The sequence below is a fragment of the Sarcophilus harrisii genome, chromosome X (assembly GCF_902635505.1).
Source record: "Sarcophilus harrisii chromosome X, mSarHar1.11, whole genome shotgun sequence".
NCBI lineage: Eukaryota > Metazoa > Chordata > Mammalia > Dasyuromorphia > Dasyuridae > Sarcophilus > Sarcophilus harrisii.
In genome coordinates, this window is record NC_045432.1 from 47,917,834 (window position 1) to 47,940,966 (window position 23,133).

Consider the following 23,133-nt stretch of genomic DNA (forward strand, 5'->3'; position numbering starts at 1 on the left):
CCTCCCTTATCTCTCCCTTTCTCAGCCCCTCTTCTCTCCCCTTCCCCTTTCCATCCCTCCTCTCTCTTTCTCCCTTCCCCCTATTTCTCTCCTCTCCTCTCTCCCCCAGTTCTCTCTGTTCCTCTGCCCCCTTCCCCTTCTTCCTCTCTGTCTCTCTGTCTCTCTCTGTCTCTCTCTCTCTCACACACACACACACACACACTCACACCACAGCTGGTAAATGAGATTTTTTTTTAAAACAAAACTTTATTGGTAATGGATTTCAAATAATGTTCACAACAAAGCACACCATTATAGCGGAAGTCATTTCCGTGAAACAGATGTCTTCGAATCACACAGGTTGAATCTCTCAGGTATCCCCCACCCCTCCGCCTGGCCACTGAGCTCCTCCAAGGGTGGGGGAAATTTGAGAGAGGGACACGACAAGCGAAGGGGGATGGAGAGAAGATGACTGCTCTCCATTGAGCTATTTGCTAGAGAGGGGAAGCAATTAGGATATTTCAGAAGCCTCGACCAGGGGCCAGTGAGAAGAGCGATGGATAGATAGCTGTCAGTTAAGCCAGATGAAGGGGGCCTCTGGGGATGGGGGTGGGGAATGGTGGCGAAGCCACCAGGTGAATAAAATTGGCATTCTCAGGGCAAAAGGAAGCTCTTTACCTTAGAGCTGGGCCACTTCCTGTTCCCTTGCTCCCAGCCCCCCCCCCCTCTCTCCCCCATCTCCTCTTCCCCACCCGTGGTGGGCTCTCTTCGCCGACAAGCTTCTGGGGAGTGATGGTCCCAGACAGGGGGGCGAATCGGTGTCTGGAGAGGAAAAATCTGTAGATAAGGATGGTTAAATCGGAGGTGTGGCCCAGGGATTTCTGGGAGCCCTCTTTGGCAGGGATCAAAAACCAGTTAACCTGGGTGGGGTGGGGTGGGGGTGGGTAACGCTCTTTTCTGGCGCCCTAGCCTTAGGGACGCAAGAACTGAGGAGTGGGGGAGGTTCCGAGGGAGGGGGATCGGTGGCAGTTGCGGGGTGGGGATGGGCAAGTCTCTCCCCAGTTGGGCAGGAGACCCCTCCCCTCCCCACCCGCAGTGGGGATCTAGCAATTCTTTTCCCTGACCCTCGGAGGAGATGGGCAAGAAATCCCCTCCCGTAGGCCACGGACCTAGCTCGAGCCATCTGCTAAGATCCTAGAGGTTAAAAGCTGCGGGGCCTTTGACCTAAGCCAATCCAGACACATCCAAAGCTTTTGGGGGGCCAGCGAGGGCTTGGAGGGAGGGCAAAAAGGAGGGAGGGGCGAGGACGACCTCCAGAATCCTAAGCAGATCGGTTCGGTCTGGTTTGGTCCGATCTGTTTTGTTTCGTTTTCCATAGAAAGAAGCCCCGAAAAATCTCCCCCAGCCTCTTCCCAGGCAGGATCTCTCCGTCTGTCTCTGTCTCTGTCTCTCTGGGCAGTGGGGCGGGAGGGGGAGGAAACCGGCTAAATCTTTCTGTCTGTCTTTTTTTGCCCGTGGATAAGCTTCTAAGGTTATAGGGGAGAGGTTAGGAAGGGGCCGAAGGAGGATGATGCGGGATCGCAGCAGTCTTAGGAATCGAAGGATTTCCAACTTGGGGTCCCCCTGGCTCCCCTGCTCTAACTAGCCAGCACCAATGGAATCTTGGGGAGCTCCCAAAGCAGGGGCCTGACCCGTGGGACGGAGATACCACCCGGGGGGGGGGGGGGGGGGGGGGGGGTGGGGGGGGGGGGGGGGGGGGGGGGGGGGGGGAAGAGAAAGAAAAAGCTGCATCTCGCTTTGGTGATGGTGATAAGGCTCGGGGCTGGAAAACTGACTCACGACTTGCATGGAGTTGGGCATAGAGCGGAGGGAACCCGGCCACGGGGGTCTACCTGTTGGGGGTAAGCCAGCAAGGGGGAGGGGGGAAAGCAGTGGGGAGAGGGAAGGAGAGGGAAGGGGGGGGCGCCATCTGGGATGTGAATCTCCCTCGCGGCCTGCAAACCCCCTCAGCTTTTCTGATCTCCCGAGGGGAAAAAAGAAGAGGCCGGGAAATCTGGGGCCCTCTGGCTGCTCAATCCAACCCCCCCCACCCCCGCCCCCCAAAAGGAAGCCACTAGGGGGCCACGCCTAGAACTCGGCAAACTCCTTGGCGCACTTCTCGGTGATGGAGACTCGGATCTCTTCCTCCTCGTAGTCTTCGAAGTTACTCGTGTCGCCGGGGCCTTTGCACTTGGGGATGAAGGGGGCTTCCACCTTCCTCTGGTAGATGGCGATCCAGTCGGTGGTGGAGAACCACTTGTGGTTCTTGATGTCGTTGACTCCGTTCTTGAGGTTGCCGTAGCGCTTGGTGAGGTCCACCTGGAGCAGGTTGCGGAGCAGGTCCTTCAGGTCGGAGCTGAAGTGAGAGGGGAAGCGCACCTTGCCGGAGACGATCTTCTCGTAGATCTGGATGGGCTGGTCGGCGAAGAAGGGGGGGTAGCCCGCCGCCATCTCGTAGATGAGGACTCCCAGGGCCCACCAGTCCACGGCCTTGTTGTAGCCCTTGCTCAGGATGATCTCGGGGGCCAGGTACTCGGGGGTCCCGCACAGGGTCCAGGTCCGGCCTTTGACGCGCTTGGCGAAGCCGAAGTCCGTCACCTGGATGTAGCCGTGCTGGTCGATGAGCAGGTTCTCGGGCTTCAGGTCCCGGTAGATCAGGTCGAGCGAGTGCAGGTACTCGAAGGTCAGCACGATCTGGGCGGCATAGAAGCGTGCGTGGGGCTCGCTGAAGCGGCCGATGCGCCGCAGGTGGGAGAACATCTCCCCGCCCAGCACGTACTCCATCACCATGTACAGGTTGGTGTTGTCCTTGAAGGAATACTCGAGCCGGACCAGGAACGGGAAGTTGACGGCCTGCAGGATGCGTTTCTCGTTCAGGGTGTGCTCGATCTGCTTCAGCTTCACCACCTTCTGCTTATCCAGGATCTTCATGGCGAAGTGGTTGCCCGTCTCCTTGTGCTTCACCAGCATCACGCGGCCGAACGAGCCGGTGCCCAGGGTCTTGATGCGGTCGAAGTGCTCCAGCTGGGCCGTGTTCTGCGCCGGGGCTTCCCACTTCTTGAGGAATTCCTCCTTGGCCTTGGCCAGGAACTCCTTCACGCTCTCCAGCTCGCTGCCCTTCTTGGCGGTGGCCGCGTTGCCCATGTCCGCGGCTCTGGCGCCCAGCGGCTCGGCTTGCTCCTCGGAGCCCGGGCTGCGGCGCTGGCACCGGCGCTGGCGGTCGCGGGAGCCCTCGGCCCCGGGCGGAGACGGCGGCGGCGGCGGCGGCGGCGGCGGCGGGAGCCGGAGCAGGAGCACGAACGGCAGCACGAACGGCAGCAGGAGCCGGAGCAGGAGCCGCAGCGGCAGCGGCTGCGGCAGGAAAGGCAGAGGCTGCGGCCAGAGAGGAGAAGAAGAAGAAGGAGAAGGAGGAGGAGGAGGAGGAAGAGGAGGAGGAGGAAGAGGAGGAGGTGGCGGCGGCAGAGGCTGCTGCGGCAGGAGAGAGGTGGTGGCGGGAGAGCAGAGAGAGGCGGGAGAGGCGGCGGCGGAGGAGGCTGCGGCTGCTGCAGGAGAGGCGGCGGCTGCGCCTAGAGAGGAGGCTGCGGCAGGGGCGGCGGCGGCGGCGGCGGCGGCGGCGGCGGCGGCGGCGGTCGCGACTCTGCTGGCTGCCGTAGCCCTGATGCCCCCCCTCCTCCCTCCTCCTCCTCCCCCCTCCGTGGCCCCCCCGAGCCGCACCCCCTCCTCCCTCCATGGTCCCCCTTCCTCCTCCTCCTCCTCCTCCTCCTCCTCCTCCTCCTCCTCGTCTTGGCTGCACGGCCCCCCCTTCTCTTCCCTCCACGGTCCCCCCTCCTCCTTTTCGTCCTTCTCCGCCTCCTCCTCCTCCTCCTCCCTCCCTGCCGGCCCCCCCCACCTCGCCCGCAGCCGACGCTCGCTCCCGGCTCTCACCCCCCCCGAGCCGTGCTGCGGACCGCAACCTCCCACCACCCCACCCCCACCCCCACCTCCCCACTCCCCGAGCCTGCCGCCTCTGCCCCGGGGATTTGAATGGAGCCCTCTCCCCAGCTGCGGGGAGCCGGCCTTTAGCTAGCCACTGGCACGCCCGGCCATCTGCATCTCCTCCCCGGGTCCCGGCCCTCTGCCGTCACCTGCTCCCAGGCCACAGCCTCAGTCGCCTTGACAGGCTGGGGCTCCTTGTCCACGGCGCTCCTCCTCGACTTGCCGTGCACCGAGGGTAACACACAAGCATCTTGGGCCACGACGGGCTCCCCCCACCCCTTTCCAGCCTTATGTCATAGCAACACACCCTCGGAGCCCTCTCCACTTCCCCCCTGCTCCCCGCAGTCACCCCCCGGCCTTCGTGCCCACTCCTGGCCCTGCCACTTTTCTCCCTCCTGGAACCCTTCCTTGGGGTCTGGCTTGGGGGCCGCCTCCTCCCCCAAGCCTTCCCTGATCTCTTTGGGGGGGAGGCGGCCCAGTGTACAGAAGTCAGATTTAGGGAGGTGGGGGGGGCAGAGGACCCGCTGGCACCTCACTACCTCCGTGACCTTGAGCCATCTTCCTGGGCCCTTGGGAAAGGAGGGGGCTGGGCTCCATGGCTCAGAAGGTCCCATCCACTTTTAACACTCTGCCAGCCCTGCCCTCTCAGTGACATCTCCGAGGCAAAGCAAACTGCCTGTTTGATGCTGCCACTCTTATATAAAGCTATCACATTCCCTGCCCCAGCACTAGCTTTGTGGAAGGGGGGGGGGGGGGGGGGGCAGGAAGGGAGAAGCTGGAATCTGGAGTCCAAGGGCCTGGGTTTGAATCTCAACCCTGCTCTTAACTAGCAAGATGACCTTGAGCAAAGTCACCTCTCAGGGCTGCAGTTCCTTCCACCTTAAGGCAGTCCCTTCCAACTCTGAGTCTGAAGGACCAAGGCTGCAGAGAGAGGAACCCGGAGGCTGCTCTTTCCCATTGTCTAGATGGTATTTACAGCTGCGACACACAGTCCTCAAACATCTCATTCCCCCACCAGCTCCTCTGTGGGCAAGAACTAGGTGCTTTTTCACCTGGGCCTTCTCCATGGCCAAACACCGAGTTTTGCACCTGGTAGGAGCTTCCTAAATGCTCCCGGGCTTGAATGGAAACCGGAGTGCCAGGTGAAAATCAAACCTGCGCCAGAGTGGCAAGGGACAGAACACCGACTCTAGTAGCAAGCCCCCACCCCGATGAGGATGCTCATCTATTGGGCGGGAAGGAAACAAAAATCTCCATGAAAGGCCATCCTTTAGGAAATCAATAGGGATCAGAGCCAGTTCTCCTGGTAAAGGGAAAGCATTTTCAATTCCCAGCTTGGCCTCTGCATGTTCTATGATTCAAAGGGCTGGGGATGAGTTCTGGAGCTGTGATTTCTCAGGATAGGAAATGCTTAGGCGAGGGAACTTCCTCCGGCTGCCAAAGGAGGTTGGGGTCTCTGAAGCGGAGTTTCAGCTGCACGGAGCAGAGGTGGCCAACTCCCGGCTGGCCAGGCAGGTGACGTTACAGTCCACAACTCTCCAGATTAAAATTATCACTGGGAGATATTTAACAAAATCCAGGAAAACACAGACAGTATCACGTATTCGAAAGCAAGACGGTCTGTGGCCGGCCGGGCTCCTCATGTAGGGCTTATCTGCCTTTGAGTGTGATGCCACTGGACTCCAGCATTGAGATTTTCCCAGGACCACATAGCCAGTGTGCATCAAAGGTGGGATTTTGAACCCGGGTTTCCTGGCCCCAAAGCTGCCTCTCCATACGTTATGCTGTGTCTCTACTATGATTAAAAATGATTAAAATGCTGCCACTGCGTCTGAAAACAGGTGTGCCACAGACAGATGGCATAGTGCCCACTGTCCCTCATCCAGTCTAAAAAGCTTTTTTTTTTCTTCTTCTTCTGAGAACCTTAGGGTAGTACCATTTAAGAGATGGGAGGGAACTTGAAGCATTTCCTAGTGCCACCTATTCATTTTGAAGATGAGAAAACTAAAGGTCTGAGAAGTTAAGTGATTTTTTCCAAGACACACAGCAATCAGAACCAGATTTCCTGCTTCTGACTTACGCAGATGCCGTGCTCTTTTTACTACACCAAACTCTGTATGTAATCATGATCCACAAGGAAGGAGGCACGCTGTCACACTGGAAGTGGAAGAGAGAATGGGTTTCTCTACCCCTCACCGCTCACCACTGGCCTACCATCATCCGCTTGGAGATTGGCCTGTTTGAGCCCGAGAGCAGAAGGGAAAGGGTCAAAGGTAGCATGAGAAGGCAGGTAATAGAGGCTCTCGGTTTTCTGAATTGTTGTAGGGCTTAACACTGCTCTGAGACTTAGAGCTCGAAGGGAAACACTTAACTTCAGCAATGAAAGTTTGACCCATTCAACTCGATGAGACAAGTGCTTTTTAAGCAGCTCTTGAGACATGTAAGGCACTGTGCCGAGTGCCAGAGATGCAGGAACAAAAAAGTAGCTCCCTTCCTAAAATGGCTTAGAGGTCTACGAGAGGAAACGATAGAGAAATAGAACTAAGGGGATCGGGAGAGCCTCTGTAGAAAAGGAACTGAACTCTGTGGGACACCAGGGGATGATGAGCACTGGCAGGAAGGAGGGAGAGCGTTCCAGGTTCGAGAGCTAAGCTGCAAAAATACCCGAAGGTCACGAGATGCGGAGTCTGAGGACCGAGGGAGCCAGTTTAGCTCCGTGCAAAGGAGTAACGTGTAATAAGCTTGGAAAGCAGGCTCAGGTCAGAGAGTGAAGGGCTTTAAACACTAAGTCAAGGAATGGGTATTTTATCTCAGAGGCAATAAAAGGGGCAGCGAGATGTAAGTAGATGGAGAGTTTGATTCTCTTCCCACCTACAATACATACTGGCTGTATGTCTTAACGGATGAGTCGCTTGACCAAGCTCTCGGCGTCCCGGACCACAACCCTCCACACTGGGGCTTGGACCAGATGAAACGTAACCGGGAAATAATCAACAAAATAAATACAAATACGATAAAACATAGATGAGGTTAACATGTGGCTCTGCGAGTCGATACGCTACTGACGGAAATCCTCATGCGAGGTTTAGTGGCCCCATTTATGAGTCTGATGCCACTGCCCAAGACAATTCTCAAAGACTGAGAATAAATTGAAGAGGGAGGTTCCTCACTGAGACTTTCCTATACTCATGAAATCACAGGTCCGGCCCTTATTCCTGGAGGCCAAAAGGATTTTGTGCTTTATGAAGATGAATTTGGCAGCTCTCTGAGGGGGTATGGGAGAGATGAATGGGCAGGAAAGAACCTTTAGGGACCGTCAAAACGGTGTTTCTTCAAAGAGGACCGAGGACATAGCGGAATAATGTCTTGATTGGCTTGTGAATTGGATTCGAGTGAGGCAGAGTTGCACAAAATCACTCTTTTCAAGTCAAGTGGCCAGACAAAGGTCAGGACAAGTGGTGATGTCCAGGATACAGTGGATAACCTTGGTGCCTTTGATGTTTAGCCGAGCTCTGAAGTACTCCAAAGAGCCCACTTGAGCTGCCTTCATAGCCACTGGAACAAACTGTTCTCCTCTGACTATTCTGTTTGGGAAAGTCTTCACGAGTGCAGAAAAAAAAAAAAAAAAAGACAGAATATGGGATTCCTAGGATGAACAGGGCTGAGAAAAAACATCAGTATCTCCTTGTATGTCAGGTTGGATTTAGGCGGCCTCAGACCCTTAATGTGCCCTCATGGGAAGGAAATTGGAAGGCCCTTCTTAGAAAGCTCCTTCAAGAGTCATACATGGCTTTAGAACAATGAGCACCCTTAGGAGTAATTAGTCTAACTCAGCCCACCCCCAATTCACTAATGAGAAAACTGAGAACCAAAAAAAGGTTAGGTTAACAGGTACATGAAATAGGATTTGATCCCGTGTTTTCTAACTTCATATATAGCATCCTTTCCATTGTGCCATGCTTCTTTGGGTGAAGAGAAACAGAGGTCTGATAAAAAAAAAAACTGCTTTGGTTCCTGGAAGCCCTTAAGAGTGCTCAACACTCTTGATTCCCCATGGACCAAACCAGTCCACACTGGCCAAGGTGAGCGGCCATAGACTTTCCTTAAGGTCATAGAAAAAGGACTAGCTGAATTCACAGAAAGGGTAAAGGATTTGCTCTTGCCATGTGAGTGGCAGCGTAGTGCCATGGGTTCAAAAGTCTAATGTCTTTGCTAGCTTGACAGCCTCAGATCCCAGGACTACAAGGATGGGATCATAGTGAAGCTGGTGAAGGAGGACAGGCCCAGCCCAAGGCAGGCTTGTTTACAAGGACAGACTGCATTTCCCTCTCCTGTGTACCACTTCTGAGCATGCCTTATGCAATTGATAACAAGGATAGATAATAATTCACTTCTCTTATCTGATATTCAAAACACCCTGGAAAGTAGGATCACTATTCTGATGCCCACTTTATAGGGGAGGAAACTGAGGCTCACAAATATCCAGTGACCTGCTCCAAGTCCCATAGCTAGGAAGAGGCAGGGCTGAGATTCGAACCCCAGTCTCCTGCCTGGGTTCCATACTCTCCTCACTCCCTATGACTCCTCTCACTTTTGTCTTTGACATTCTGTGGTCTGAATTTCACAAAGACACCATTGAGATAAGCGGAAATTACCTCCTGTATTCACTCAATGATTAACTTGGAAACAAAGAGCCTGGTACAAGAACAGCAGGCCTCAGGCCCGGGAGTCCAATACAACCTAAAGGTTTTTCTGTTGTCCGAAAGCTAAGTCGCCCTTGTCCCTGCTTATACTTTGCCTAACTAGGTGGGTGACATTCCTTTGGCTCCCAGGATTATCTAACTTTCATCATCTCTTCTGGGGGTTTCAGTCCTAACTGATCCAATCACTTATCTTGGTCACAGCATGAGGTCTCAGAGCTGATCGAGCTTCCTTGGCACAGAGTCCGATATGCTGAGACCCCGGGCAGCCGATGGGAAACTTTTTGGCGGGTGGCCCTACTACCTCCAAGGCCAAACATTTGAAGCTGGTTAATCTCGGTCACTTAGATAGATGTCAGCTACTTCCTGCCTTGATTGCTAAATGGACTAGGGACATTTTGGCAACTCCTGAACTTGTCATAGCGAGGAATGATCGTTTCATTCATCTCCCATGGAAGGAGGGTGTCTGGGGGTTTATTGATGGCTTCAGATGAATATTGGCTTTGTGGCCTTGGGGCTGGTGAGGCAGGAAGCAGGAAGCTGCGTTTCTTCAGTGGCAGGGTGAATTCAGTTAACGGTTTAGCGGGGTGTTAGGAGCGAACTAGAAGGGTAACACCCAAAGGATCAGTGGCCAGGAGATGGAGAGTGAGGGACTGGTCCCTCAAAATATTCTTCAGTAACTCAATGAAGCCTACTGCTTCAGTATGTCAAAGATGCATAGAATGGTATTTCTGGAATCAAGTAATTTCCAATAGATTGTAAACTTCTCCAGGGCAGGGATGACTTCATTTGATGATTCTCTTTCACTGGCACCTGACGCAGGGCTTGGCGCATTTGTTTGGTGTGTGGGCACCCCTTCCGCTCACACTGATGCCAGTCCTGCTATTGCTTAAGATGCAGTTTTGGAGAACTGCTGGGGCTGAAATGTTTCTCCTCCTGGGACCGACCTGTTGACGAGATCCTCTGAATTCAGACAAGACATGACTGGGCTCAGAGTCGAAGCCTTTCTAGCTTGGCGAGCATAGGATTATAGATTTAGAACTAGAAGGGATCTCCGAGGTCATTTATTCTAACCCCCTTATTTTATAGATGAAAAAATTTGAGTCCCAGAAAGGGAAAGACTTGAATTTGGATACCTTGTAAATATAGAATGTCCCAAAAGTCTGTGTGCCATTATAAGTTCTAATATTGGGGGCACTCGTACTCATACGCATGCATACGTGTGTGTATGTATGTATATTGTTGCTCGTGCTTTATTTTCAAAGAGGACCGGTGACATCAAGAGAGGTGATGTCTTGACTTTCCAGTGAACTGGATTAGCACCAAGTTGTCGTCCTCACACTCTCTTCCCGACTTACTGAAGTCCAGTAGCAAGTCAAAAGTGCAGACAACTGGAGATGGCCCGGGATGCCGTGAGTGAACTTGGCATCTTTGGCGTCTCTGATGTCTGACCAAGCTCTAAGCAGTCCACGGTGCCTGCTTCAGGCACGTGGCCAATGAATACGTTCCAGCTTCTTAAAGTCACAGGTGAGGAGTGGGAGAAGGCAGACATGAGAGGTGGATGAGTGGCCCTGAAAAGAGCCTGGCAGCCCTCACACCAGGGAGCTAATACGCTTAAATGCCATCTATTCACATACATAGAAATATACTCTGATGTCTATGTATTTATGTATTCGCTTTATATTTACTTCCATATATACTTATGGATTTCATTGTTGCCTCCACTATTAAAATACAAACTCCTTACAAGTAGGGATTTTTTTTTGGGGGGGGGGGAGGGGGACCTGTGTCTTCTTTGCCTAGTGTAATGTCAGGCACATTGTAAGTGCTTAAGAAATGCTTGTTTAATCCAATTCATGAGAAATCAGGGGAGGGACTTGTGCTTCAGCATAGGAAATAAAACGCCACCTTTGGAGTTTCAAAGGTGTGTCTACACCTAGGCAAGAATGTAAAATCGATCTTTTCTGCATACAAAAAAGAAAAAAAATGCCAGTTCATTAACTGAAAGATTTTCCCGAGGCCACCATGGCATTAAGTAGAAGGCTTTAATTCCCTCAATAACTACCTACCCATGGGAATCAGTAGTCATTTTGTTTCATGCTTACGGAGATTTGTTGGAAAGTCCCTGAAAGACAGGAGGCCAGAGCATCTACCATCTTGCCTTGATGGCAAGAAAATTTGGGTTCAAAGCCCTGCCTCTGTTTTAGGGGAAAGATGAGTTTTTTAGATATTGGGTTTGCGATGTCTCTGAGATTTCCAGTGTAATATGTCAGATGGGTCATTGGTGATGGGAGAATATTATGCTACCTTCTCTGGGATCAACATCTTCCACGTCTTCCGTTCTTTTGACCGATATAGCCAATAAGAATTTTTTCAGCACCCAGCACAGTGCGAGGCTGTGGAGATACAAAGAATCTCTGTTCAGAAGGAGCTGTCATTCTAATGTAGGAGATAACATGTAGCTAAGTAAATACATCCAGCATAAATATGAAATGAATAAATATAAATATGTACAAAGTAGCTAATGAATATGAGGTAGTTTTGGAGGGAGGGCTCTAGCAACTGAAGAGGTATCAAATCAACAAGGCTTCATGCCAGAGGTGGTGCCTTAGTTTAAAGGAAGAGATGGACTCTGAGGCAGTGTTAAGGAAGGAGCATGGGAAACAACCACTGGCAAAGGCATGGAGATGGGAAATGGAGTGTTCCATGTGAGGAACACAAAGAGGGTTAGTTTGATTGGATCATAAAATTCAGAATGGGGAGTAATATACCAAGAAACTGGAAAGATCGGTTGATGGCTGGAGCGTTAAGGGTTTTTAAACTAAACAAATGGGGCAGCTAGATGGTGTACCAGCCCCGGAGTCAAGATTTCAGACATTAGCTGTGTGACTCAAGGCAAATCACTTAACCTGATTGCCTCCAAAGAAGAAATACCAAAAACAAAGGATATTATATTTATTAATGGAAGCAACAGGCATCCACTGAAGTTGGTTCACTAGAGGAATCAGACGGCCAGAGCTGCCTTTAGGGGAAAATCATCCTGCCAGATACAAACAGGAACGGACTGGACTAGGAAGACAAATCTCAGGCAGGGAGGCCAACTAAGAGGCTGTAGCAAGAATCTAAAGGAGAGGTGATAATGGCCTCAATTAAGGTGGTAACTGGGTGAATAAAAGGCTGGAAGGTGAGAGGTCTAGAGATAGCAATAGCAAGAATGGATATCCAATGTGAGGCAAAGTGAGGAGCTGAGAACACCGAGGTTAAATCTGGGAGACTGAAAGGATGATGGCACCTTCCGCAGAGAAGCAGAGAAGTCTGGGAGAGGAGTCTCTATACCTGATCTAGTTATCTGTTATATATAGTCTATTGGTTTATTCTAGATGATCCAGTTCTATTTACAAAGTGGATGGATGAAAATTTCATATTAAATGTCACTGGTTTTGTCAAGGTTTATAATTTTGGAGGTACATGAGAGAAAGATATGTTAAACTTAAAGAGGCGAACTTCCAAAAGTCATCTCCATAGTTCTGCTACCAAATAATCTATATAATTCTAGTTCATTTGACCCCTGTAGACATCACATCTGTGACTGGAGATCCATTGGAAAGTCACTGAAAGGCAGTAGGCCATCGCGTCTACCATCTTGCCTCGATGTCAAGATTTCAGTTCAAAGTCCTGCCTCTGTTCAAGGTGAAAGATGGGCTGGAGGTTTGTATATACTGAATTTGGGATGTCTCTGAGACATCCAGTTGAAAATGCCCGATGAGCCATTGGCAATGTGAGAATTTCACACTGCCTTATCTTTGTTCAACAGTTTCAGTGTCTTCTGTTCTCTTGATCCTTTCTTCTGCTTATAAACATGAATGGAACATTACTATCTTTGGAAAATGAGGTTTTTTTTTTTTTTTTTTAATTCGGTCTTTTTGTCTCTAAAGCACAGTCGTCTCTGGATATTACTCCCCCCTCCCAGAACAAACAAACATAAAATGATCCCTTTTTTACATCAAAGAAAACCACTTAAGTAAAAGCACTTGACCAAGGGACCAATGTTGTATATAGCATTTGGTACTCAGAGCACGCTGGATCTTTACCAAATAGAAAGATAGATCATTATAATTAGTCAACTCGTAACTTAAATTTGCTGTATCCAATTTGAACCTCTGGTATCCTTAATATTCTTCAATTTTATTGCTGAAATAACTCAAGTTTTGCTATGGTTTGGATAAATGACTTTCTTTGCTTAAAAAAGTGTCACCAGGCAGCTGTATTATAGTAGAAAGATAAGAATTTGAAGTTAGGAGATCTGAGCTCCAATTCTAGGGTTTTTTTTTTTTTTTTGTTTTTTGCTTTTTGTTTGTTTTAAATGAGATTCACAAAAAACAAGTAAGCAAACAAAAAGAAAACCTTGGCTATGTCATCTCACCTCTTGAGATCTCAGTTTCCTTCTCCTTAAAATGGGTAGAAATTCTACTTCTGGCTTCTGTAGGAGAAGGAACAAGAGAGGAGAGTCCAGAAACTTGGACTGAATGAAGAGGAGGAAAGTATACAGGTGAATAGGCAGGATTTGACTCTTGGGGAGGCTGAAGTTAAGTTTGGGCAAAAGAAATTTGGTATAAATTAAATTAAGTTTGAAGGAGAATAAACTCGAGGCCCAAAGACAAATAAGGATTAAGGAAGCTCAAGGAGGATTCTAACTCAACTAGAATTAAGAGTTGAGAAAGAAAAGGAAAAAAGTATTAAGCAAGTAAGGGTAAGAAAAGTAAGAAAAGGTAAGTGGAACAAGTCCCCAGTAAACAAATTGATTGAGGAGATTGATAGGTAGGGCAAACTGGTGAAATAGATGGAAAGGTGGTGCAATGCTGAAGGGGAGATGGGTGTGGGAGCCAAGTTGTCAAGATCAGGAAAGTAAGTTGAGAAGAGTTCTCAAGTAATTAAGAGGTGATAATTGGCTGTAAAATTTTTAACCAGGTGCTTAGGGTTGAGGTGTAAAAACACACAAGTCTGCAAAAAATAGGAGGATGAAAATCTCCACCAGTATGGGGAGTAGGAGAGATGTACAGTACTTTACGGTGAGTGCGGGATGTTTGCATTTCTACCATAGCTCAGAGATTCTTAGCAATGTTTCACCAAAGTCTGATCTGCCTCCTGAAGAAGATAACTGTAAAGGAAGAGGATGGACACCTGTCCATACTCTATATTTGGAGGGAGAATGATGTATTCCCAAAAGGAAACAGAAGTGGTGCTTCAATGGGATTTGTAGCAGAGGAAGCCTGTTCCTTATTAGGATGTTGGAGAGAATAGTAGTCAGAGGAGAAGAAAGAGCTTCTCAATCAAGACTTCAAATCTGGTTTGAGACCCTTCCTGAAGAGGAGGGAGCTAGGTGCTCCAGGAAGTGAGAGGTCACTTGTCTCACATAGCCTGACACAGTAGAGTCTTGAGATGCCGTCAAGTAGGAGACAGAGTATGGGTCGGTAATGGGCAGAGGAACAAGGGAGAAGTCAAAGGAGTTGGTAATTACTCCTCAGGGGGCTCAGGGACTACTGTTTGAGTGTGGCTTTTAATGGGGTTTCTTTTTTAAATTAATTTTTCTTTTTATAATTAGATATTGATTTCCCCTCCTACTCTTCTCCTCCATCCACTCAATTGAACATCAATGATAATAGTAATAACAAGTATACAGAGGTCAGCAATACACATTGCACCAGTGGCCGTGTCCAAACCGTCTGTCTTATTCTGCATCTTTAGTCACGAGGTGGCCAGTCTGCTTCCTTGTGAGTCCCCTAGAATCCTGGGTGGTCATTGCAGTGATAAGAGTTCTAAAGTCTTTCAAAGTGTTTTTGTTTTTTCATTATAATGTCAGTGTTATTGCATATACTGTTCTCCTATTTCAGCTTTCTTCACTTTATTTCAGCTCAGGTTTTGTTTTTTGTTTTTTTTTTTAACCTATAATTATGTGGTACCAACACGACCCATACTATTTGGCTTTTTGTCACCGTTTAGGTGATTTCTATTTGGGGCAGTTAGGTGGTTCAGTGGATAGGATCCAGGTCTGGAATTAGGAAGACCCGAGTTGAAATCCAACTTTCAAATACTTCTGAGCTGTATGACAGAGTTTCCTCATCTGTAAAATGGAGATAATAATAGCATTTACCTTCTAGGGTAATTGTGAAGATCACAAGTTAATGGTAAACTAACACCGGTATGGGGGGGGGGGGGGCAGGCTTGGGCATCATGCTTTTGTCAGCATACTCTTTGAGCTCTTTATTTCTACATGTCTGAACTGTGGTCTCTTGTTTATCCCTTTTTCCTTAGTTGGACTGTAATGTATGGTCTGTCAACCTGGGCATCTTCAAAGTATGATTCAGGTATTGTTGTATTCTTTACTGTATAATAAAAATGTTTTAAAAATGGGGAAAAAAATGAAAGGAAAATCATTGTAAAGTGCTTAGCACAGGACCTGACCCATAAATAAGTACAACATAAATATTAGCTATTCTTATTATTCATTTACATTATCCTACTAATGGCACATAGAGTTTCTAAAACATCTTTTTAGGTAACAAGTTTATTTTATTATATTAACCTGCCACTCCAATTACCCTCCTCCACATTGGACAAATTTAAAAATATAGTATAGCAAAAAAAAAAAAAAATCCACATTAACCAAGTCTAAAAATAAATAAAAATAAAAATCTAAACTTTCTGCATTTTAAGTTCACCACCTCTTTGTCAGGAAATGAATGGCGTGTTTTATCTTTATTCTTTTGGATTGGTGATTTATCTTTGCACCGATCAGAGTTCTAAAGTTTTCCAAAGGTATTTTTCTTTATAATATCATCACTGTTTAAATTATCTTAGTTCTGCTCACTTTGTTTTGCATCAGGCCTTCCTAGTTTTCTCTGAAATAGCCCGATCTCTGATGGGCCAATAATATTCTGCTACATTCATAGACCACAATTTATTTCTTCATTCCCCCAAGAGGAAGCTATCCCCTTGTTTGCAATTTGTTGTTACCATGAAAAGAGCTGCTCTGAATAACTGCATAGACATTCCTTTTTCTTTGAACTATTTGAGGCATAGCTAGGTCTAGCGGTGGTAGAGTTGGGTCAAAGGGTATGAACAGTTTAGTTACTTTCTGGGCATAGTTTTAAAATTGCTTTCCAGAAAGACCCAAGCGTTGCTGGATCAATGCAGTTTCCTAGTGTATCTGTTTCCTACAGTCCCTCAAATAGTTGTCATTTTTCTCTTTTGTTATTCTTCCAAGTCTCATAGGTGTAAAGTGGGATCTCCAAGTTGTCTCATTTATATCCTTTGAACATTTTTCTATTGGTTAATAGCTCTTGGCCTTACAAATTCAAATTAGTTCCTTATATATCTTGAAATGCAACCTTTCAAAACAGAAACTTGTTGCAAAGAACTTTTCTCAGTTGCCCATTTACTATTTTCTACTACATTAGTAGAAAACTGTGCAAATTAAATTTTTTTTCAAGTTAAATTTTAGGCAATCAAAATTATCCATTTTCTCTTGTGCCATTCACATAGATCTTCCCAATTTTCATGGAAACTGTCCATTTCATCATTTCTTATCTTGCAATAATATTCCATTACTTTTATATATCATTATTTGTTTAGTCCTTTTTCAGTTGATGATACCCCTTTCATTTCTAGTTCTTTTCTCAACTAAAAGACTTGCTATGATTTTTTTTTTTTTTGCCCACATGGATCTTTTCCCCCTTTCTTTAATTCTTTTAGGATATAGGTAGGCCTTGCTGTGATATTGCTAGCTCAAAGGGTATGCACAGTTTAATAACTATTTAGATATAGTTTTATACTGTTTTCTTTCCCCCCCTTTCTTTCCACTTAGCATTTTTATCTTCTTCAGTTACACGTAAAAACAATCTTTAACATTTGTTTTTAAAACCTTGAGTTCCAAATTTTCTCCCTTCTTCCCTCCCATTCCACCCGCTCATTGAGAAGGCAAGCAATTTAATATAAGTTAGACATGTGCAGTCGTGCAAAACATTGCCATAATAATCATGTTGTGAGAGAAAACAGACCAAGAAAAAGAAAGTTTAACAAGTGTCTTTTTAAATCTGTATTCAGACACCATGATTTCTTTCTCTGAAGACAGAATTTTTCACTATCAGTCTTTCAAATCCAGTGGATTTGGATCATTGTATTGCTGAGAAGAGCTAAGTCTTTCACAGTTGATCATTTTACAATATCGCTGTTACCTTGTACCTAGTACATTTCACTTTGTATTGATGCTCATGGAAGACTTTCCAGGTTTTTCTGCTCATCATTTCTTATGGCACAAAAATATTTCATCACTGTTGGATATCCCCTAATTTCCAATTCTTTGCCACCAGGAAATGCTATAAATATTTTGTACAGATGGTCCCCTTTCTTTTTCATTTTTAAATCTCCTTTTGGATAAAGACATTACTAAGTCACAGGGTATATATAATTTGATAGCCCTTTGAGCATAGTTCCAAATTGCTCTATAGAATGGTTGAATCAGAACACAACTCTACTAACAGTGCCTTAATATCTCACCCCACCCCCCCATTCCCTCCAAGATTTATCTCTTTACTCTTTTCCAGTATAACCGGACTAGTTCAGTCCAAGTGAGTTGACAGCTCTGCCAACAGTACATCAATATGCCCGTTTTCCCCGACAATTTCAAACATTTGTCAATTTCCTTTTAGTCATTTTTACCAGTCTTATGGGTATGAGGTAATTGCAGATTTGTTTTAATTTTCATTTCTCTATTAGTGAGTTAAACATTTTTTCGCCTGGTTGCTCATAGCTTAGATTTCTTCCCTTGAAGATTGCCTTTTCAATCTTTGACTATCTTTTGGGGAAATGGATCTTTTTCAAAAAAAATTGTATCAGTTTCTTATGTACCTTAAAAATGAGATCTTTATCAGAGAAAAATTAATACAAATATTTCTTTCCCATTACCTGTTTCCCTTTTAATTTGAACTTCATTTGGTTTTGTGTATGCAAAATCTGTCAAATTTTATATAGTCAAACTTACTCATTTTATCCTTATTGATCCTCTTTATTCCTTCCTTGATCATGAACTCTTTCCCCTGTCTACTGAAGTGAAAGTAATTTTTTCCTTATTCCTCTCATTTGTTAGTGATATCATCAACCTTTTTGTCTATGTTGTGTATCCATTTATAGCTTACCTCAGTATATACTATGAGATGCTGTTCTAGACCTCTTTTCTATGAGGCAATTTTTCTATTTGTCAATCAGATGACAAAAAGAGACAAGCTTGTCTTCCTAGGGCATGGAGCCAAGACGTAAAAGAGAAGCTCCCAAGACTTATAAAAATGGATAACAACTACTGCTGATAATTCATTTGGGCCCAAATGATGTTGCCAGAAGGAACCGAAAAAGTGTTGTCAACTATTATGAAGTCTTAGGGAAATAACCAAAGACCACAGAGCATTGGCTGTTTTCCTCCCAGTTACCAGTTGAAGACGAACGATTTGGGAAAAAAACAACTATTAATCTGGGAAGTAAACAGTGGGCTAAGAAAATGGTGTCTAAGAATGGGATTTGGATTTCTGGTACATGGCTTCAAATATAGAAATGTCAGGTTCCTGGACAGAGATGGAATACACCTAATAAAAACTGGTAAATATTTGTTGGGTTTCTTACAAATCTAATCAAAAGGGCTTTAAATTACAAAGTATGAGAGAAAGAGAAGGCTGCCTATGTATATTTCCCAAATTAGATGCTCTAGATGCAGCTTTTCTTAAACCTTTTCCAGTCTTGATCCCTTCTCACCCGAGAAATTTTAGACAAGCCCAGGTAGAGAGGTACATAGAATAGGTATACAAATCAAACATTTACTGATAACAAATCATACTTCCTCAACCTCACATTCAGTTAGGAGACCCCATACGAGATCATGACCCAAGAAGCTGCACAATAGAGAATATATACAACGAAAGAACAGCAGGATGTTACAGAAGAACAAATTCAAGAAACAAGTCAGTAGCAAAATTTAAGGCACTTAATGTCTAGACACAAATGGTTTTAATGCAAGAATTCAAGAAGGCACATTCTGAAGGAAAGGAAATTTCAGCAGACCCTGATACATTCCCCCTTGATCTAGAGAAAGTAGATATCACAGGGTTTAGAGAATATGCAAGTATGTTTTCATGGATTAGTATTTTACCAGGAAAGTCAGCCCAGGAGGGATGGGAGACGCTGAAGAATGACATTTTGTAGACACAAAGGATACCTACACAAGAGGCACAAATCACATTATTGAAAAAATGGACTTTTTCTAAAGGGACAGATATAGACGAACAGAGTTTACTGGCTTCGAAGTCTCAACAAGTGTACAGCAAATGGAAGTACGGTCACTTAATGGGAAATGAACAGAAATATGTGGTATGCTTCTATAAAAATAACATCAGGAATGCTAAAGCACAAAGTGACCTGAGGCTAAGAGAAGATCTATGAGGTCAATCAAGAGAGCTTGAAAGTTCTATTAGGAGGAAAAGGATGATCTAAGAAGCTGGACCACTTTTGCTTTTGGCGAAGGGGAAAATGATAACTGAAAATATAGAGAAGATCTAACTGCTAATCCGCTCTGATTTTGCTCCTGTCTTCTCTTTGTCAGGGAGAATGGCTTCTTCACTGAAAGGGACTGAACAAACCTGACTTCCACATTATTGCTACCTAAGATAAGTAAAGAGACGGTAAGAGAACAAGCCCATCGGGTGGCCCGGGTACAATCTACCTGCTTAAGAATTACTACTCGGTACTTGATATGATAGGATTCTAACTTCAATGTTAGAATAGTCTTCAGTGGATATTTTGTTTTGGAAGCTTGTTGTGAATTTTCCCTGGAAGATGAGCTTTGCACGTCCAATGGGTTCCCGTGAGTAGAAGGATTTGGCTTTTTTGGTTTGGAACAGGAGCATGGGGAACAAGGACAATGGGTGGAAGCCATAAAAAGGCTAGTTCTAGGCTGGAATTTAGAAAAAAAGTTCCTGATCTTGAGCTCTGTTCCCAAGTGCAATAGGTTCCCCCTCCTTGCGCATCTCCAAGCAGAGGCTCAGTGCCCACTTGTCAGAGTGTCAAACACAACCAACATTTATTAAGCACCTAGGGCAGCTAGAGGGTACTGCACATAGAGTATTAGGCCTGGAATCAGGAAGACTTGAATTCAAATCCCCCCTCAGATACTTATTAGCTATATGATCCTGGGCAAGTCATTTAACTCCATTTACTAAAGTTTCTTCATCTCTAAAATGAGCACGGAAGGAAATAGCAAACCACTTTAGTTTCTTGGCCAAGAAAACCCCCAATGGGGTCACAGGACACAACTAACGGACAAAAAAAGAAAAGGAGCCAGGCAATCTGCTGAGTATTGGGGATACAAAGAAAGACAAAAACAAACCTGCCCTCAAAGAGCTTACAATATAATGAGAAAGGGGAAGAAAAGGTGGTTTAAAAAGTGGGGAGATGGGTTGGGGGACGGTGGCCTAGAGAATACTCAGGGGTGTTCCTTGCAGTGGCAGATAACTGGGAAGGCCAGGAAGCTGTGAACTCTTAATAAAGGAAGGCTTTGGGAGGATCTTGGTGTTTGGCTTTCTAACCCTCCAATCAGAGTGGAGAGAGGCTGAGGGTGAATAGAGAAGGTGTAGAGTATCTCAACCTGAGTCATTCTTAATGGTGATCAGATTTCAGGTGATTAGCTTGATCTGAGGTGGGAGGAGTTGGGTGGGGTTAGTAGCGAAAGAAAACGGGAAATGCTCAGACAAATTTAGGTACTGGGGCAAAATTTGTTTCCTCTCTGTTCTCTCTTGTACCCGCTGCCAGGCTTGAGCTCTTGAGGCCCGGCCAGATGTGGCTGATGTCAGCAGCAGGCTGGGCCAGAGGTGCTATGATTCCTAGAAGGTTTGATACTTCCTCCTTCTCCCAAATCACTGCCTTGGAAAAAAATGAAAGTAGCTGGTGACAGCCCTTGAACTATGCATACCAAAGTGAAACCCTTTGGCCTTCTGTCTCAAAGGAACTGAAATAAGGGACTAACTCCACAGAGAAGATGTTGAAACTTTCTAATCCTGTTTTGAGAAAAAGTGAGTGCAGAGCTCCAAAATTATGTAATCCTTATTGCCAAACCAATTTGCTTATGCCCAAAGGGGAGATCTGGAAGGAGAGGGAGTGTGGTTTCCTGGAAGTAGCACCGTGGAACCTCTACTCGGTTCTGTCACTATCTTGCTGTATAACTTGGGGGCCAGCCGTTGCCTTTCTCTGGGCCTCAGTTTCCCCCTCTGTCAAATAAGGGTTTCGGCCTTGATCATCTCATCAAAGCCAGGTGCAGTTCAGTTTCAGATGCATCTGATTCCAACTGGGAATATTGGGCTCTGTAACCTCAGATGCATTGGCTGACTTGTCCTCCCTGGCTTAGAAAATGGCCACGCTTAAAAGAAGGTATAATAATGGAGCATCTGGCATCCTCTGGGAAGACAGCTAGTACTTACTCTGATGAATTGAACAATTAAAATAAGGTTTAAAGTTGTCACATGACACACCAACTGCTAGTCTTATAACAAGAAGAGTTTTCAAAGCTTTTTTTTGTGGCAGATGAGGAATAAAATGCAAAGTTCTTACGATTTGGTGGAAATGACCAATTTCCTACCACTTATGGGATCATTGAACTGTATAATCATCCTGTGTAAATACTGGTTGGCTCAAGGACAGTTTCCTTGAACTGTGCCTGGCTCTTTTTGTATCCTTGGCATGGAGCATGAGTTCCATCATCTCAAAATTGCCACCCTGACCATTGCCACTTGTAACTACACCTTTTGTTTTTTGTGTACAGGAGACCTGAGCCGGCAGAGAGTCTGGGTAAGACAAGAGAGCCATGTCTATCCCAGGATGGTAGGTCAAGAGCTGGAAGAGATCTCAAGCCATCTGGGTCAGCCCTATTTTACAGAGGAGGAAACTGAGGCTCAAGGAGCTAAATGACTTGCCCAGGAACCTAGGTGAGTGTCAGAGGCAGAAATTGAACTCAAGCTGTCTAACTCCCGAGTTGGTGTTCTTTCTACTGTACCACATCATCTTTATCATCACAGAATAATGACGAGAATTCAAACTTATATAATATTTTAAGGTTGTCAAAGTACTTTACAACTATTATCTCAGTTTAGCCTTGTAACATTCCTTGGGAAGTAGATTTTTCTTGTCCCCATTTTATAGATTAACAGATGGAGACAAAAAGAGATTTAAGTTGCCTGTCTTAAGGTCACACAGATGCTCGGTGTCTGAGTTAAATTTGAACACCCAGAAGACCCAGCATGCTATGTACTCTGCTACCTGCTTGCTTAGGTTGAGGGGAACCAACGGGCCTCAAACCCATCAGTGGGTTGAGGCGGGGGGGATGTCTGCTCCAAGCACGTGAGGACTTCCCACAGCAGAATGGGCCATGAGATAAATTTGTTTCAAGGGCCATGAAGGCAGCCGAAGCTAGTGTTGTGGGGTGCTTAGACCTTGGTCAGACATCAGAGACCGCTAGGTCACCCACTGCATCCTGTGTCATCACTAGTCATCCTGACTTTTGTCCTGTCCACTGAACTGTAATCTAATAGCAAATGGAGGTTTAGGCTATGCTATTGTCAGTTTGGAAGACACATTTTTAGGGCTTATTTTTTTTTTATCTATCTTGGTGGCATGTTGATGGTATTTGGCTATACTGCAGCCATAGCTTGATGACTCAGGTGGAAGGAGAAAGGCTGATGATGACTTTGTGCAACTCGGCCTCACTTAAATCCAATTTGTGATGAACAACGACTGATTCCTCTAACTTACGTTTCTGTCCTACTTTACGTACCTTCTCTCAGTTCATTCTCCCGACAGCCCTATTGGGTAGCCCTAACTTTATTTTTCCTTTTTGCAGATGGGAAAAATGAAATCCACAGAGATAAAGGGACTTAGCCAGGATCACAGTTAGCAAATGTTAGAAACTATATATAAATCCGGGTCTCCCAGTGTCCGAATCCAGCACTTTATGTACTCCATTAACATATCTTGACTTAAATCCAATTCACTTGCATGTCATGGCATTGCCTCCTTAATGTTATGGTCCTCTTCCAGAGCGAAGGGCAAACAACAATGACTACCTATGTACAGAGCACCACGCTGGAAGACAAACAAAAGTATAGGAATGAGGTAGTCTCTGTCCTTTTGTTTTCCTGGAGTTTATGAAGACACAGTTATCATCAGGCAGACTCTTGCATTGATAAATATGTTCTATTGTTGCAAACTGCTATTGGTCCTGGAGGAAGGGTTGTAACCAACTGAGTGGAGCAGGGAAGCTTCATGGATGAATTAGCGTTTGATCTGAGCTTTAAAACATGAGTAGGAATTCAAAAGTCCAAGAGAAAGAAGGACAGTATTGATGGTTTAC

At 45.9% G+C, this 23,133-nt stretch overlaps 1 protein-coding gene and 1 long non-coding RNA gene across 2 annotated transcripts; one reads left to right on the top strand and one right to left on the bottom strand.

Annotated features, from left to right (window-relative positions):
- Positions 1-221: 221 nt before the first annotated feature.
- Positions 222-3,506, bottom strand: LOC100929360 (cAMP-dependent protein kinase catalytic subunit alpha). The gene has a single exon (XM_031944461.1). The coding sequence runs from the start codon at positions 3,160-3,162 to the stop codon at positions 2,107-2,109; it is 1,056 nt and encodes a 351-aa protein (XP_031800321.1). The 5' UTR covers positions 3,163-3,506; the 3' UTR covers positions 222-2,106.
- A 4,745-nt stretch (positions 3,507-8,251) lies between these two features.
- LOC116420210 lies at positions 8,252-21,685 on the top strand. Its single transcript, XR_004230494.1, has 4 exons — positions 8,252-12,401; positions 15,006-15,058; positions 19,339-19,417; positions 21,550-21,685. It is a non-coding gene; the product is annotated as an uncharacterized LOC116420210 (long non-coding RNA).
- The last annotated feature ends 1,448 nt before the right edge of the window (positions 21,686-23,133 follow it).

Coding starts and splice junctions, on each gene's coding strand:
- LOC100929360 (XM_031944461.1), bottom strand. CDS start 3,162: ATGGGCAACGCGGCCACCGCCAAGAAGGGCAGCGAGCTGGAGAGCGTG.